General features: G+C 39.5%; 1 protein-coding gene across 3 annotated transcripts in view; it reads left to right on the top strand.

Moving 5' to 3' along the window:
- The window catches only part of LOC132697688 (uncharacterized), a 29,602-nt gene that overhangs the window by 368 nt on the left and 13,552 nt on the right, over positions 1 to 15,682 (top strand). For all 3 annotated transcript variants that reach the window (XM_060663254.1, XM_060663253.1, XM_060663255.1), the window contains exons 2-5: positions 6 to 592; positions 1,225 to 1,680; positions 3,445 to 3,768; positions 6,471 to 7,072. In XM_060663254.1, coding sequence (XP_060519237.1) covers positions 6 to 592; positions 1,225 to 1,680; positions 3,445 to 3,768; positions 6,471 to 7,072 — 1,969 coding nt within the window. The remainder of the gene's footprint in view (positions 1 to 5; positions 593 to 1,224; positions 1,681 to 3,444; positions 3,769 to 6,470; positions 7,073 to 15,682) is intronic.

Raw genomic sequence — 15,682 nt, 5'->3', positions numbered from 1 at the left:
TCCAGAAGTCCGAATTTTCACATAAACTGCCGAAAGGCGGTTACCGCTCTCTGTCTCCGTTCCAAATATTCTCTGGCAGCTCGAAACCTCAGCGATCCCAATCATGTCCACCGGAAAAACGCGAACTCACCGAAAACGTCGATGTCAAATCGACGCCGCGTTCTTATAGTCGGGAATCGCGACACGGCAGCAACGGACGAATGAATGACAAGTACGAGACGGAAATCAAATGGCGTGAATCGCCGATTCCCGCCGCTAGAGCGCGCGAGTCGAAACAATTGGATGAAGAGTCGATCGGTAAAGCACATCAGCGAGAGGAGTTTATTCCGCCACTCCAGCAATACGAACTGGAGGCCGCGAAACCCCGCGAACCCAAAAGCACCCAGCTAATCGAGGCATTTCAATCGAAGACGGAAAAAACCATGTACGGCGTACAACTGCAGCCGAACGAACTCAAACCGTTCGGCTCGCAGGACAACTTGTACTCGCCGATCCTCATCAAACCTGCTTCCGCGGTAAAGGGTCCGACGAGGAGGAGGGTGGCCGACGAAGAGGTCTCCCAAATACGACTACCTCGCGATGATTTTCACAGGTTAAATGCCGAGACAAACAAGCACAACTAACCAAGTTTAGCATGTGCTCTCAAGTGCGCATGAATTTGCCAATTTTCTTAATATTTTTACTTTTTAAACCCTGTTAAAAGAATTGATTTTTTATTCCTCACATATTAGCGCTCTAACACCTCTTTCTGTTTTGTTATTAAATAAAATGTTATCCAGGTGGACCCCAAGGTTCCATGGTAAACTCGGCGGGGGTCTACGTTGGCGTGACAAAAATAATTGGGGATATGGTAACAATGTAGCTGCAGGGGTCCACCGGAGCGAGCTAAATTTTGAAAGTGATCCATGAGAAGAAAGTTTGGGAACCACAGGGGCTAGTGGTAGTCATGGAATGTTATTAATTGGATTGTGTAGGCATAGTATAAATATAATAATGCGCCCCAAATTTATATAGTTTATCCAGCTTAGGGAACATGTTGGATTGAAATAGTATTTTCTCTTTGGCACTGAAGACCATTATAATCCTTTTTTATTGTTTTTAAATGGCATGTAAACTTTAAGTGGTTATGTTGAGAAAATAGTTTGTCTTTGTCATTTTTGACTGCGTTAAGTAATGGGTTGATAAATAAATACATAAAGAAATCTTCCGCATTGACTTCCACAGAAATTACTCCACCGATAGGATGGCGTTTAAGATTCCGTCTCGATTCGACATATGTCCGCCGAATTTCTACGCGGGGACGAACGACGCCGAAGAGGATAACGAACGGGTCGAGTTCGTCACTCCGGAAATGCGGGAGGCGAGAAGACTGACGGCCATCAGCGGCGCCGAAGGTGTCAATTATAAGCCCAGCTACTCCGATCGGATGAAGCTGCTTCCGAAGGGGGTATCAAAAATAGAGCGACTCAACGTGCTCGCTGTTGATATGCGTCACAAGGCGCGCGGCGTATGCATAGATATCCAAGAAAAACGCGCATTGAGTACGCACTCCGGCAACGCTGCTGTACATAAACCAGTCGATCTGAATCGGCAACAGAGGAACGACTATTCCAAGTCCAAAACGGAGGACTGTTCTGACGTGTGCACGGAAATGAAACGGCGACGGCAACCACGGCCCAGGTATGGTCTGTTCATAGATATAAGAAAGTGACCAATTGCTTTTAAATGGAATTATCCAAGGGCGGTCATTAACATACGATGCAACAACATTATTACCTAAAGTTTCGGAATTTAAATTCAGGTAAAATTGTGGTCCGTAATAGAAAATAATTTTATACCTACTTGTGTTTAATATTCTTTGGTTTGGTGTACTACTTAGTTCAAGTTTATTAGTAATCATTCTTATTTCGTGTGTAATACAGCGTGTGTTGAATCGTGTGCGAATTATTCAAAATATGCGCGAGTCTAGTGTATCTCAGAAGATGCTCCGGCCCAAATGTAGAAAACACTATTCTATTGAGAAATTTACTACTGAATCACAGCCTCCTAGTTAGACCAACCGTTATCGAGATCGCGAGTTTAGTGAGGAGCGCATATACTTGTAAAAAGAATCGATTTTTCGAAAGTAACTAGTATTTGGTTAGTTTTTAGTTTCGTTCTGTTATTGAGTTCACAGAGAAAAGAGTAGAGAAGAGAGAGCATATACGGGAGACTTTGAGCAATGCAGTGTAACGACCTAAACACTGGACAGTTACATAGCTCTGTAGGATATCTTTCTTCTAGTGATATTTTTGAACGTTGGTCTGTTAAGTCCGTTTCCCACATGGGCAATTCAAATTACCCTTGCTAGTTTAAGCAGGTTATGCAACATGTATCGTCTCTGATCTGTGGTTAGATTAATTACGTTTCGAGCGATGCAAATATTCAGAAAAATAATCTCAAAAACAGAAAAATTCCAAAACCATCTTCACTATGTATAGTAATAGCATGTTTTTATTTTGGTTAGTTCTGGTTAGCTGGACACCTGCAAGTTACTAAAGAATTGCGTGGTCTATACAACCGAGCACCGCAAAAACTGTGTATGCGCATGCCCGAAATAAAAATTACAGCAATTTTGTGTAAAGGCATTCATCTGGTAATCTTAGCTCAGACAAGTTAAAACCTTGTAAACAACCCATGATGCAATTTGTGTTCCCATTTATTTTGCGCTAAACTGAGGTTGCAAATCTGCTTTGACGATAAAAATCGTTCCAATTTGTCAAATAAAAACAATTAAATAAAATCATGGCTAAATATTATATATATATAATATATAACAAATATTAAATATAAATAAATCGCAATCAAAAAATGTGGAATATTTCACAGTGTGTACTTTTGACATCGAGTATTCAATATACCAGTTCGGTATACCCCTTATTCTCCCTTATACAGACTATAACTATTAAAAACTTCAATATTTAGTAGTATTGCCACATTCGTCTGAAATACTTTTAAGATTGATTGATTTTTTGTGATATTAAATTGCGAGTGAATCATTTCAAATTTTGCTTTCAACAATCGACTTGGTCGTTGATTTTCGCAAAATATGTCCAGATCTTATTAAATTTTCTCTAATATCCTAATAGTCGGTAGGTAACCGACTCGGTCAATGTTTCAGATAGTAATTGTCTATATCCCATACCTATCCTATCCTATACCCTCCCTCTTTCCAAAATATTAATTTAATCATTTCAAAAAACTACCTGCAAAATAAAAGAGCAAATGTCTGCCTTTGAAAGATAATTTAGGGGTATGCACGGATAGCCGCCTGAGATGTATGAATCTGTTACTATTTGCTACAAGGAATCGTCGCGTCAAGTGGGTAGTTAGAAAAACATTAGATGGGCAAAGCTTAAATAGAGTCTCCCTCCTGCTTCGATGCTTACATGTAAACCTGTGTAGGTACACAGCCGCACACGAGCCGAAGCCCTGCAACGTGCCTACCCCCACCAAAATCTACCTACCCTCCAAGGTGAAATTGTCCGTACCCCCGTGCACCCCGAGACCCGCTTACGAGGACTGCAAGCCAATCAACTATTGCCCGCCGCGGGCGGACGACTGCCTGACGATGCACCCCAAAAAGCTGCCTTTGTTGGAGGCGAAAGAATGCCCTTGCGTGGAACCAGAGCCGCCGAAGTTCAGCCCCAAGCTGCGTCGGCTTCCTGTTAAGTCAGAGGATCCTCCAAAGGAGGCGTGTCTCGTCGTAGACGCGTGCGTAAGGCCTAGGTACACGCAGGTTCCTTAACACTGAGTATGGTTCATTTTCTCTAAGAGGGTCCCTAAACAATAATACTGATTTAAAGTGTATGGCAATTTTTTTTATATATATTTTTTAGTTTTTTGAAAAATCAGATTTGTTCGCAACACGTTGCTAAATTTCCTTAGTCACTCGTTTATCAAACACTCGCCGCGATGGGGCCAAAACAAATTCGTGACTAAAGTGGCGTTTACCAAACTCATGGCATAATTTTTATTTATCATACTTGCTGACATTTATGAAGTACTACATTAAACTGATTGTCAAAACTTTGGTTAATACGATGTTTTGCAACCATTTTGTTAACAACCATTTTGCTAACACAATGCTATCAATTTATAAATTACTAAATTTCCTATCAAGTTACTCTATGTTAACAACAACGATGTAATAGCAAAGTACCGGAAATATCGTCAACATTTAAAATAATCTAACTTGTTCAAAAATAAACTTAAGAAAAAACGCATATAAGTCTTTCTAACACTAAAAGAATTAGTTGGCCGAGAATTCAGGAGAATTGTCCCAAAAAAAAAAATCATTTTTTTATTAATGGACAATTCAAGCAATGTGTCAGTAGCGGCTCGTGCAATAAAAATGTGGGGGTTGCAGGGGCGGCTATAGAATGACGCAAAATTTTTTTGTAGGTCACGTCCAAAAAGTCTAGAAGTAGTGGATTTAAAATGATTTAAAGTATATAAACTAACAAACTTTAATAATACTTACATAATAATTTTTAAAAATGAATATCTAATAATTGGGATTTATTTAAAGAGAAAATCCATACGACGATCTTTAGCAGACACACACTTATCGATAACGCTCTGATTAAAGTCAGGTATGCTTTCAATGAGATTTCTTTCTTTATTTAGCATTGCCAGTGCCGAAAGTCTGTCATGGCCCATGGTATTTGTTAAAAATGTTTTTGTCCGTTTGAGGGTTGAAAAGCTCCGTTCTGCTTTAGCTGAAGCCATAGGGATTGTTATTAAATTTTTTATGAGTTTTAAAGTTTCAATAAAAGTTTCACTTAGCTCGGTATTTTGAGAAATAAAATCTGCTACTGCGGATCTCAGAGGTCTACTTGAAAAAAATGCACAAATTCGTTGTAAATTGGCAAAAAAAATCGAACATTCTTGTTTGTGAATGTCACGTTTAACATTACCAAATTTAATTGATGTGAATAACAATGCACGTAAGTAAGTCTTTTTAATCATTGTTTGCACCCCGTTAGATGACCCGCTCATAACTTATGCGCCGTATTTGTGCAATAAGCTTGCTTTTGTTGTTTTTTACGTGCTTTTCAAGTTCCGTCAGAATAGCCGAATACAAAGCTTTGGCGTCATGATCCAAATGCAATAAAGAAACCCAAAATCGTTGTACTGGCTTACTTTTTACAACATATCTAAATAGAATTGCAATTTGGAATTGATTTGATACGTCACCAGTTTCATGAGCAATTATAGACAAATAATCGGCTTGTTCGATTCCTTTAGAAATTTCCTCTTGACATACATAAAGCATTGTCTGTAAAATTTAGTTTTGGATGGTTTACTTTAAATATCGTTGCTTTTTCTAGGTGTTGTTTAAGAGCACCTTCCAACTCAGTACTAAAGTAAATTAGTCTCCAAAAACCTCCGGGAATAGAGGAAAATGCAGACTCATCACGTCCTCTTAACGCGAGCTCAAAAGCACACAATTAATGATAATGTTTAGAATAAATCGATTATGTTTCACTTGTTCCTTGTACAACACAATATCACGCCGATAAGAGGTGCTCAACTGAGCAGCTACGTTTACAGTTCCAAAAAGTGAATATTGTAAAATATTCTTCATGTGTTTTGCCGACTTGCGGTCTTCTGAATGATTTAAGTCGGTAAAACCATTTTTCTACTCCCGTCTGTAAAATACCTATTTACACACCGATGTAGCATGCGAGAAGCCTCATTTTACCACTTCAGTTTTATTTCCCTTGGATCCGTGCCACTTCGGACATTTCCGTGACTTTACGCCACGGGTTTTGTAGCAATCGGATGATTTCGGAGATATTTCCTACGCCTTGAATTTGACGTTTGTTAATTCTGACGGCAATGTCAGTGAATGTATTCGTGTTGTTTCACGAAAATGTGCCCAAAAACTAACGGTCGTAGAAAATTATTATGCAAAAAGTGCGGTAAACGGCATTTGACTCACGAGTTTATTTGACACGAGCGGAGCGAGTTTTTAATAAACGAGTGAGTTAAAAAAGAATGTACCCAAAAACTAACTCGGCACTCGGCTTGCAACCTCATTGACCTTACGGGGCGGAACTGAAACTCCTACGTGTGCGTTTAATATAGCCGGGGGCTGGAGGAAATGAAACATCATTATTAGGGGAAGATGGTGATACAATTTCAATAATTACAATAACTGTTTCTCGCGTATTGGCGTTGACACAGACTTTTTGCATAACATAAATAGAATTATATATATATATATATATATATATATATATATATATATATATATATATATATATATATATATATATATATATATATATATATATATATATATATATATATATATATCTTGTGATTTTCTCGATTATTTTTATTTTTATTGATAATACGCATGCCGAGTTGTCCACTTCTTTTTAAATACTGACGTCAATGTGAATGTATGTATACTCGTTTAGAGCTGACGACGCGCAGCCGTACAGCTACAAGCCGCTGAGGCCTTACGTTCCCGGCACGTGCGCGTGCGTCGACGAGCCGCCGATGACGAACGTGAAACTGAAGAGACTGCCTAAATGCGAGCCCGAGGACGTGTGCCGACCTGTTCGGGTGTGTCCGCCGCCGACGCCTTGTCCGCCAAGAGCGGACGAGTCGCTCGTCGAGCAACAGAAAAAATTGCCCGTGCTCGAGACGAAGCCGTGCGCGTGCCTGGAGGAACCGCGCATGAAACCGGGACCGCCATTGGTCAGACTCGATCTCGACGTCGCGCAGCCGCCGCGCGCCTGTCCTACAAAGGACGACGCTTGCACAAAGCCTGACCGCGCGGACAAGGACTGGGTGTCGAAGAAGAAGACTCTACCTGCCTTCGTACCGGGCGATTGTCCGTGCGAGGACCGACCGATGACTGACGTGAAGCTGCGCAGGCTCCGTTGCGTCGATGAGCCGCAGGAATGCGTGGTTCCTGACCCGTGCACCACCTTCCCCAGGGCCGACTGGGGCTGTTGGGAGTACGTCGCAGAGGAGTGCGCGGAAGTCGACCCCGAGTGCGTCATAGATCGGAAAGGTAGCTTTTTGCATGAACGTGACATTATTTGACTGACACAAAGGGGAAGTATCTCCCCTACCTTGCTTACGAAAAGGCGTATCTCGGAAAATCGATATTTTGAGATAACGCCGTGCCTTTATTTTGATAAAGACACGGTGTTGCCGAAACAACTGGCATAAATCATTAAATAACTGTGAAAATCTGAACATTTAATTGTGTCAAATGAATTTTCATAAAGTAAAAGCCACCTCAGCCAATTTTGAGATAATGTGCTCAGTTTTTCTCCATATGCGATATCATTGTTTATTTATTTATTTGTTTACAAACGCCACTACAACATGGAAAAAAATAAAACTAGATTACTTGTTAATAACGTATCAATTTCAGTGTGCGCAGTTATGATATATTTCCATTAAAAATATCAAATGCATTCTGACTGTCATTAGTTTGTCTACACATTACATTGATTGGTGCATTACCACAATTGTTAGTTCGGGGTTATTTCGGTGAAACAATAATGGCTTTCTAGTATTTTGTATAGATAAATTATTGATGAAATATTTCTTAATTGTGTCAAACTTGGCAGTTTATATCTTCGCACTAATTGTAAGCATACTTATGTAAGTCATAAGATTCATATTACAGTCGTATTACGCTGTAAAATGCTTCTGACATATGCTATATGCAGCTAGTTAATGCAGTTTAAATTTTTAAAGCCCTAACAGTCTCTTACAAGGAACCCGTACATAGCGTGCGATTCTGAATGTGTTTTAAACGATAATAGTGAATCAAAAATTACTTCAAGGTCTCATATTTCAAATGCGGGCGTTAAACCGGGTGATTTGCATCGCAACACTTTTACCGGAGCTGCCCCTAGAGAGAACGCTCATCGCAAGTGATTAGTGATTCCGCATACCTGATGAAGCGGCCGTCTACTAAATTTTATTGTTGTAAAAAATGCCAATGAACCATTTGTATTAAAAACTATTAGTAGAGGATCCGGTTTAAGAACAACACCCCTCATTCTTTTCCGTGATAAAATAATTTTTTTTAATAATAAAACTTATTGATTAATCAAACGAGAAATGATTGACAGTCTATATCTTAGCAAGACTATTTTTAATTAAAAATTAATTAATTTCTTTTTTTTTTCTTGGTTACCGTCAGTATTTTTCTTTATAAATTTAGTCTCAATCAAAGAAAAAAAGTTTATAGAAAATGCCATACAATGTTTGACTACCTTTTTAGGCAACAATACGTGTCAACCAGGTGTAAACAGGTAATCGGATGTAGTGATTTACCCTCATTCTTTTTCGTTAAAAATTAAATATGTAAATATACAGAATTTTATTACGAACCCAACGATATATGATTGACTTTCCAAATCGTGGCAAAGCTAACGATTATTAAAAATTCCGTTTATTAAATGTGTAAAATTAAGAAATGTCCTTTATGAACAAAAACTCGCCAATTAAGCCGTCCAAACCCAACCAAAAAATAAAAGAATATGCTGAAATAATGCAAATAGAAATGCATTGGGTCAACCGGACTTAGAAGAAACCAAAACTACTATAAGGATTGTTCATTAAGCCCGATGTGGTGGTAATCAAGCTTCCGACAAGTCAAAAATCGTAAAATAATTAGGCCAAAATTTCACCTTAAAATTTTGGACTTAAAATACGTTAAAATGTTTTGGGTGCCCAAAATGTTTTCAAAATATTACTAACAAAACTTTGTTTATTCATACGCTTGCATCTAGTGAAAAATTCCTTTTTGCACCGCATCAATTTCTTAGTAATAGTCAGCTATATACGCGTATGTACCATGAGTTTAATTTATCTTGATAAAATAAAAAAACAGTACCAATCTTCTGACATATAAGCCGGCATCATATTTATTTTTAATGGAACACCGTGTATATTATATATGTTTAATTGATTGTCTGATTCCGATTACAATGATGTAAAACACTTTACATTTTAGTCCATTTGTTTTTGACAAATCGGCAAAAATAAGACATTTTTATATAATTTCAAAGAGCGCCGTGACTGACTGCAACAAAAATAATTATATACAAAATAAAGTACAACAAAAACACCAAAAATGACAAGGCACACTAAAGTAAAAAATTTATTAACTATTCTAAACACCTGTATGTGACCACCATTTTCCTGAACACATTCCTTATACACTCTAATTGTATGATATTTTGCATTTAGTAACATTTTCGGATTGTCTCTTAACTGATTGATGGCCTCTGAATGTTCCACGACATTATTTATGTGTCCCCAAAAGAAAAAATCGTTTAAAGTTAAGTCGAGGCTGTTGGCTGGCCAATCCATAGTTTCGCCGATACCTATCCAACCCCAGGGATATTCCATGTTAAGAAAATTTTTAACTTCCACAACATTGTGAGCAGAGGCACCGTCTTGCTGCCATATAATCAGCGCTGTTATATTTATGGGCAAATCTTCTATATATTGTCCTTGGTGCTCTAAGAGTTGCAAATAATGGTCTCTAGTTAACTTTTGATCTTAAATATCGGACCCAAAATATGCCCATCTATGATACCAGACCATACATTAATTGATTGGTACTCCTGGTGTTCAGTTTTCATTTTATTATTTTTCGACTTCTTATGAATTTAAATATATAAACCTATAGCTTATCGATTGGCCGCGAGTACAGCACCAAGAAGTTATTCTTCTTCCTTTCCTCGCGGTATTAAATTCTTGAACTTAACTGGCCATCTATACCCGCCAGCGCCCTTAGGCGCATGCTCCACTAAAAATCACGGTGAAGCGCTAAATCGGTCGCTCTCATCGTGTGGTTCAAAAAGTGCCGTTGAACGCATCAGGTCATACGCGTGGTGATCAACAAATTTCCTCACCACTCGAGGCACAGAGGACGCAGCACGGGCCGGCCCCTCCGGAAGGAAGACCAAAAGCGAGGTAGGGTCAGTTAAGTAATCAAAAATCTTTTGATCCTGTCTTGAGTAATTTTTGCGACTTCTTGCTGTGCCAGCTGCGGCCAAAGTCCGTTTCCGCGCGGACAAAACATTTTTGGTCCTTACGAGCCCAATTAAAAAGAACTAACTTTTATCTTATTATTGTGCAATCAATATTCTCAATTTGAAATTCACGATTACGTGCTATGCTTTGCGAAAAATCTGTTTATTCCTTTACTTTTTTTGTGTATGAAGGCCATTAGCATCAACACAAAAAGACCAGTACGTTTTTTTTTATATATACAGATTCGCATTTGATTTCAATCGACTGGATCTCGGTTTCAAACATTGTTTCGTTTTAACGTTCAATATCGGAACGGCCAGAGTTTCAGGCGTATTTATTTACTTTTTTGTCGAATTTCTTTCGGTCTAGTTGAAACTCGGAAAAGTTTGGTTTTCATTTTTTTATTATCATTATTATTATTTGAGTAACATCGCTTTTCTCTCTGAATCTGCGTAGTGTTCGATAGGTTTTTATAATGGCAAAATCTTTAGGTCAGAATAAAGTCACTCGAGGTTTTTTTATAAGTCGTTTGACTGAAATTTATAATTGTTCTCAGACCTGTCTCACTGATTCAACTAAGTTAAATCAATTTAAAGCTCGTTACGAAGGAATTGAAGACATTAGAAATAATTTTGAAGCTCATCATCATGCAATCATTGGGTCACAACAGATGACTGACAAGTCTCTGGAGGATGAAGACGAAATTCGTCGAGAATTTGACGACAAATATTTCGTGATAAAATCTATATATATGGATTTGTTTCCTACAGCGGCTCAAAGTCCTGTTGTCCCATCAAACCAAGTGGAATTTTATTCTTCTCAATTTGCTTTTATCAAAAATTGATGTGCATTCAGCTAAGTCATTTGAGCTTGCGCACAGCAGTGTAGAGCTTCCTTCATACGACGATTTAATCAAATTTTTAGATAAAAATTGCAAGGCATTATCGTCCTTTGCACTTTCAAGTCCAGAAGACACCATTCGAACAAAATCAGTCAGAAACCAAAGCGAACGCAGTTTTAAATCTTAATTAAATCCTAAAGGTTTCTTAACGCAGGATAGTCCAAAATGTACATTAGGATGTCAGAGTAGACACTCGTTGATTAAATGTTCAGTTTTCAAATCGAAAACGCCTCGTGATCGTTACACCATCGTCAAGCAACATCGCTTGTGCACATTATGCCTCAATTTGCGGTGCAGCGCTAAAAAATGTTCGAGCAATACAGCTTGCCAATTTTGTCAAAGTCGGACACACCATACTTTGCTTCACTGGGGAGCCGATTCTCCTTCCAAAGGCAATTCGCCACAGACACCACATGACTCATCATGCGAACTTCCTCACTCCGTTGCATCTTCTGCATCGGTAGAGCTAAACTCACCTAAATCATATGCCTCTTCTTCGGCGAATATAACCGACTCAACCTTACTCGCTACCGCCCTCGTACAAGTGGCTGACAGACATGGCAACCTACACACCGAGCGCTGCTGGATAGCGCGAGTCAGGTAAACTGCATCACTGAGAAGTGTTTTCGAAGATTGGGTTTGAAAAGTTACGGTGGAAGTGTTGAAATTCAAGGTATCGGTGATACGTCAGTTGCTACATCGAGAGGCTACACTACTTTCGAACTAAGCGTGCCTGGTTTGAATCAACCTTTCGTGGCAGTCTATTCAGTCATATTACCATCCATTTGCATTAACATGCCTATTGTTTCAGTAGAACACAATAGCTGGGATCATTTGTCTCATATTAAGTTAGCCGATCCAAGTTTCAAGACTCCTAGTGGAATCGACATTTTACTAGGTGCCTCGATATTTCCGTTACTCATGTTGGATGGCAAGATTATGCAATCTCCACATGATCCTATTGCCTTAAACACCATTTACGGCTGGATTATCATGGGAAATGTCAAATCATCTGGCAACTCTCGTTTACATCCACGCCATAGCTTCTTTACTTTATCAGATTCTCTTGAGAGAACCTTGTCCAAATTCTGGCAACTTGAAGAGGTTCCTCATACTGAACCTATGTCTGAGTCTGACAAGTTATGTGAGCGATTGTTTAACACTACTCACTATCGGGAATTGTCTGGGAGATTTATAGTATCTCTTCCATTCAAAGCAGACGAGCCTGTTTTTTCGAGTTCTAGGGATATTGCTCTGAAACAGTTCTATTCTTTAGAGCGACGGCTCTTAAAAGATGTTGATCTCTATGAAAAATACTCTGCTGTCATTCGTGAGTATCTAGACTCCAAACATATGGAAGTTGTTGCTCCTCCTGAAATTTCGACTGATACTCAAAAAATGTATTATCTACCCCACCATTCGGTTATGAAAGCTAGTGACCAAAGCGTGCGCGTAGTATTCAATGCATCTTGTCCTACTCCACAAGGATCACTCAATCAGTTTCTTCTGTCAGATCCTAAACTCCAAAAAGACATCACCGCAATTTGCCTTAACTTCAGAAAATTTCCATTAGCATTTTCTTGTGACATCAAAGCCATGTATCGTATGATTGTATTAGACCCCAGGCATCGGGATTATCAGAGGCTAGTATGGAGATTTTCTCCCGAGCAGCCTATCCAAGATTATCGTCTTACCCGCGTTACATTTGGAATCGCATCATCTCCTTATTTGGCACTTCGAGTCATTTTGCAACTGGCACGAGAGGGCTCAGAAGCATATCCGAACGCTTCAAGAGTTCTGCAGTCCGACATATTTGTCGACGACATCTGCACAGGAGCTTACACCTTGGAGGAAGCATTGACTCCTAAAGCAGAGCTTGTTGAGTTATTAAATTCCGCAGGTTTTGAGCTGCGGAAGTGGTCAAGTAATGATCTCAACTTTCTTAATACAATTCCGTCAAATATTCGACAAACTTCTGTTTCACTAGACACTGACACTGACTGTTTTCACAAAGTCCTTGGTCTCCAATGGGACCCAGTGAATGATGTCTTTTCATATCAGGTCAATCAAACCGACGATTCTTGTACGAAAAGATCAATTCTCTCTACCAATGCTCGTACGTTTGATCCAATCGGCTTGATATCACCTTGCATATTTCTTGCAAAGCATCTAATGCAATTGATGTGGGCAGAGGGTGTAGATTGGGATGATACTCCAACCCAAGGTCTTGTCGATCGATGGTTGACATACAAAAGTCAGTTACCCTTGATTTCACAGATAAAAATTCCCAGGTACATCTTGACACCAAATCTTCAGTCTCTACAACTCCATGTTTTCGGCGATGCTTCGGAAATTGGTTTCGGCGCATGCGCGTATTTTCGAGTCGCCGATTCAACTGGCAGTGTATTTTCCACGCTAGTGACAGCCAAGACCAAAGTTGCTCCACTAAAAAGGATCTCCCTTCCTCGCCTCGAGCTATCAGCTTCAGTTTTGGTCGCTGATTTAATTTCTTTCATCAAAGTCAGTTATTCTGATGTTGGTTTTGAATCCATTTTCGCATGGTCTGACTCGATGGTAGCTCTCGGTTGGATAAGGGCGCCTCCATATAAATGGAAAACCTATATCGCAAATCGCGTATCTCACATTCAAAATATTCTTCCTCCATCTTCTTGGAGATTTGTCCCAACACAACTCAACCCAGGTGATATTGCATCACGTGGTATGTTGCCGGAAGAGCTATTGAACAACTCTATGTGGTGGAACGGCCCAGAGTGGCTACGTCGTTCGTCTGACCAATGGCCGAACAATCCAACTCCTACTCTCGACTCACCAGATATTCGGAAAGAGGAATCAAAAAGGTATGTTTACTCGACTTTTCCACAAAAATTCTTTCCTTTCTCGGATTTATTGGACAGATTTTCTTCTCTTCCGAAAATTCTTCGTATTATCACTTATGTTTTGCGTTTCATAGATCTGAAAATAAAACGTCAGTCTGTTGATACATCAGTAATGAATGAAATTGAATTACATAACTCATTACTCGTCTTTGTTCGAATCGTTCAACAGCAATGTTTTCGACAGGAATTTGATCTTGTTTCCAAAGGTCTACCTTGCTCCAAACCTATGCGCAAGTTGTGTCTTGTAATTGATACTCAGGGTATTCTCAGGGTGGGCGGAAGGCTAATTACGTCCATGCTTCCCTATGAGCAAAAACACCCTGCCCTCTTACCATCAAACCATAAACTGACAGATATGATAGTCTGTTATTATCACAATAAATACCTGCATCCAGGTTTTCAAACTTTGTCCTATTTGTTGTTACAACATTTTTGGATTATTGCTTCCAAACGAGTCATCAGGAGGAATTTGTCTCAATGTTACCGCTGTTTTCGAGCAAACCCTAAACCGTACATTCCCCGTATGGGCAATCTGCCCTCTTATCGCATCACACAACTCAAGCCATTTCAGTGTGTTGGTGTCGATATGGCAGGTCCTTTTCAAATTACCATGGCAAAGCTACAAGGTGCTAAGACTCTAAAAGCATATCTTTGTCTTTTCATCTGCTGTTCAGTTCGTACTATCCACCTTGAGTTAGTTTCGGATTTATCAACTGATGCATTTTTAGCCGCATTGCGACGCATGATTGCGCGCCGAGGAAAACCTTCTGCTCTCCACAGCGACTGCGGAACGAATTTCATTTCTGCGTCAAAATACATAGCCAATATCATGTCCGATGCAGCTAGAGAAGAGCAGATCTCTTGGTCATTTAATCCTCCCTCTAGTCCGCACTTCGGTGGCTTGTGGGAAGCCGGCGTCAAAAGCGTCAAAAAACACCTAGTCCGTGTAGTAGGTGACCGCATCATGACCTACGAAGAACTCAATACAGTTTTGGTTCAAATAGAATCAATTGTTAACTCTAGACCCATATGCGCTGTCAGTAACGATCCCAATGACGTGAGCTGTATTACACCAGGCCATTTTTTGATGTTGGCTCCAGTATCGACACTCCCTGACCCTGATATGACTTCTTCAAACATGTCGAGACTAAACCGTTGGCAGCTAATCTTGCAAATGCAGCAGCACTTCTGGCGTCGATGGCATAATGAATATCTCACAAGCCTCAATCAACGTAATAAATGGTGTGACAACCGCCCCAATCTTGATGTGGGCACATTGGTGGTCTTAAAGGAGGAAAACACTCCAGTTCTTGACTGGCGTCTTGCGCGTATAGCCGAGGTCTACCCTGGCCCTGATGGCATTGTCAGAGTGGTCAAGGTTCGTACTGCGACTGGTGTCTTTAAGAGACCTGTTGTAAAACTCTGCCCTCTACCAAATCAATAGCGTGGTAAGCACATTTTTCGCTTAAAGCACACAAGATGTTAGCACTTCCATTAGTAATATTTATTAGTATAGTTCTGAATTTTCTTTTTTTTTTAACCTATAAACTGTAGGTAAACATGGGTATCATTTTTTTGGAACCGCTTTTTTGTTTTTTTTTTTGGGAAAATACCTACTGCATTTTGGTGGGCGGTATGTTCAGTTTTCATTTTATTATTTTTCGACTTCTTATGAATTTAAATATATAAACCTATAGCTTATCGATTGGCCGCGAGTACAGCACCAAGAAGTTATTCTTCTTCCTTTCCTCGCGGTATTAAATTCTTAACTGGCCATCTATACCCGCCAGCGCCCTTAGGCGCATGCTCCACTAAAAAT

Source organism: Cylas formicarius, unplaced genomic scaffold (genome assembly GCF_029955315.1).
Source record: "Cylas formicarius isolate icCylForm1 unplaced genomic scaffold, icCylForm1.1 PGA_scaffold_2__14_contigs__length_35257938, whole genome shotgun sequence".
NCBI classification, from domain to species: Eukaryota; Metazoa; Arthropoda; class Insecta; order Coleoptera; family Brentidae; genus Cylas; species Cylas formicarius.
The sequence above is the reverse complement of the archived record's forward strand: the minus strand, read 5'-3'. Positions and strand labels throughout refer to the sequence as shown.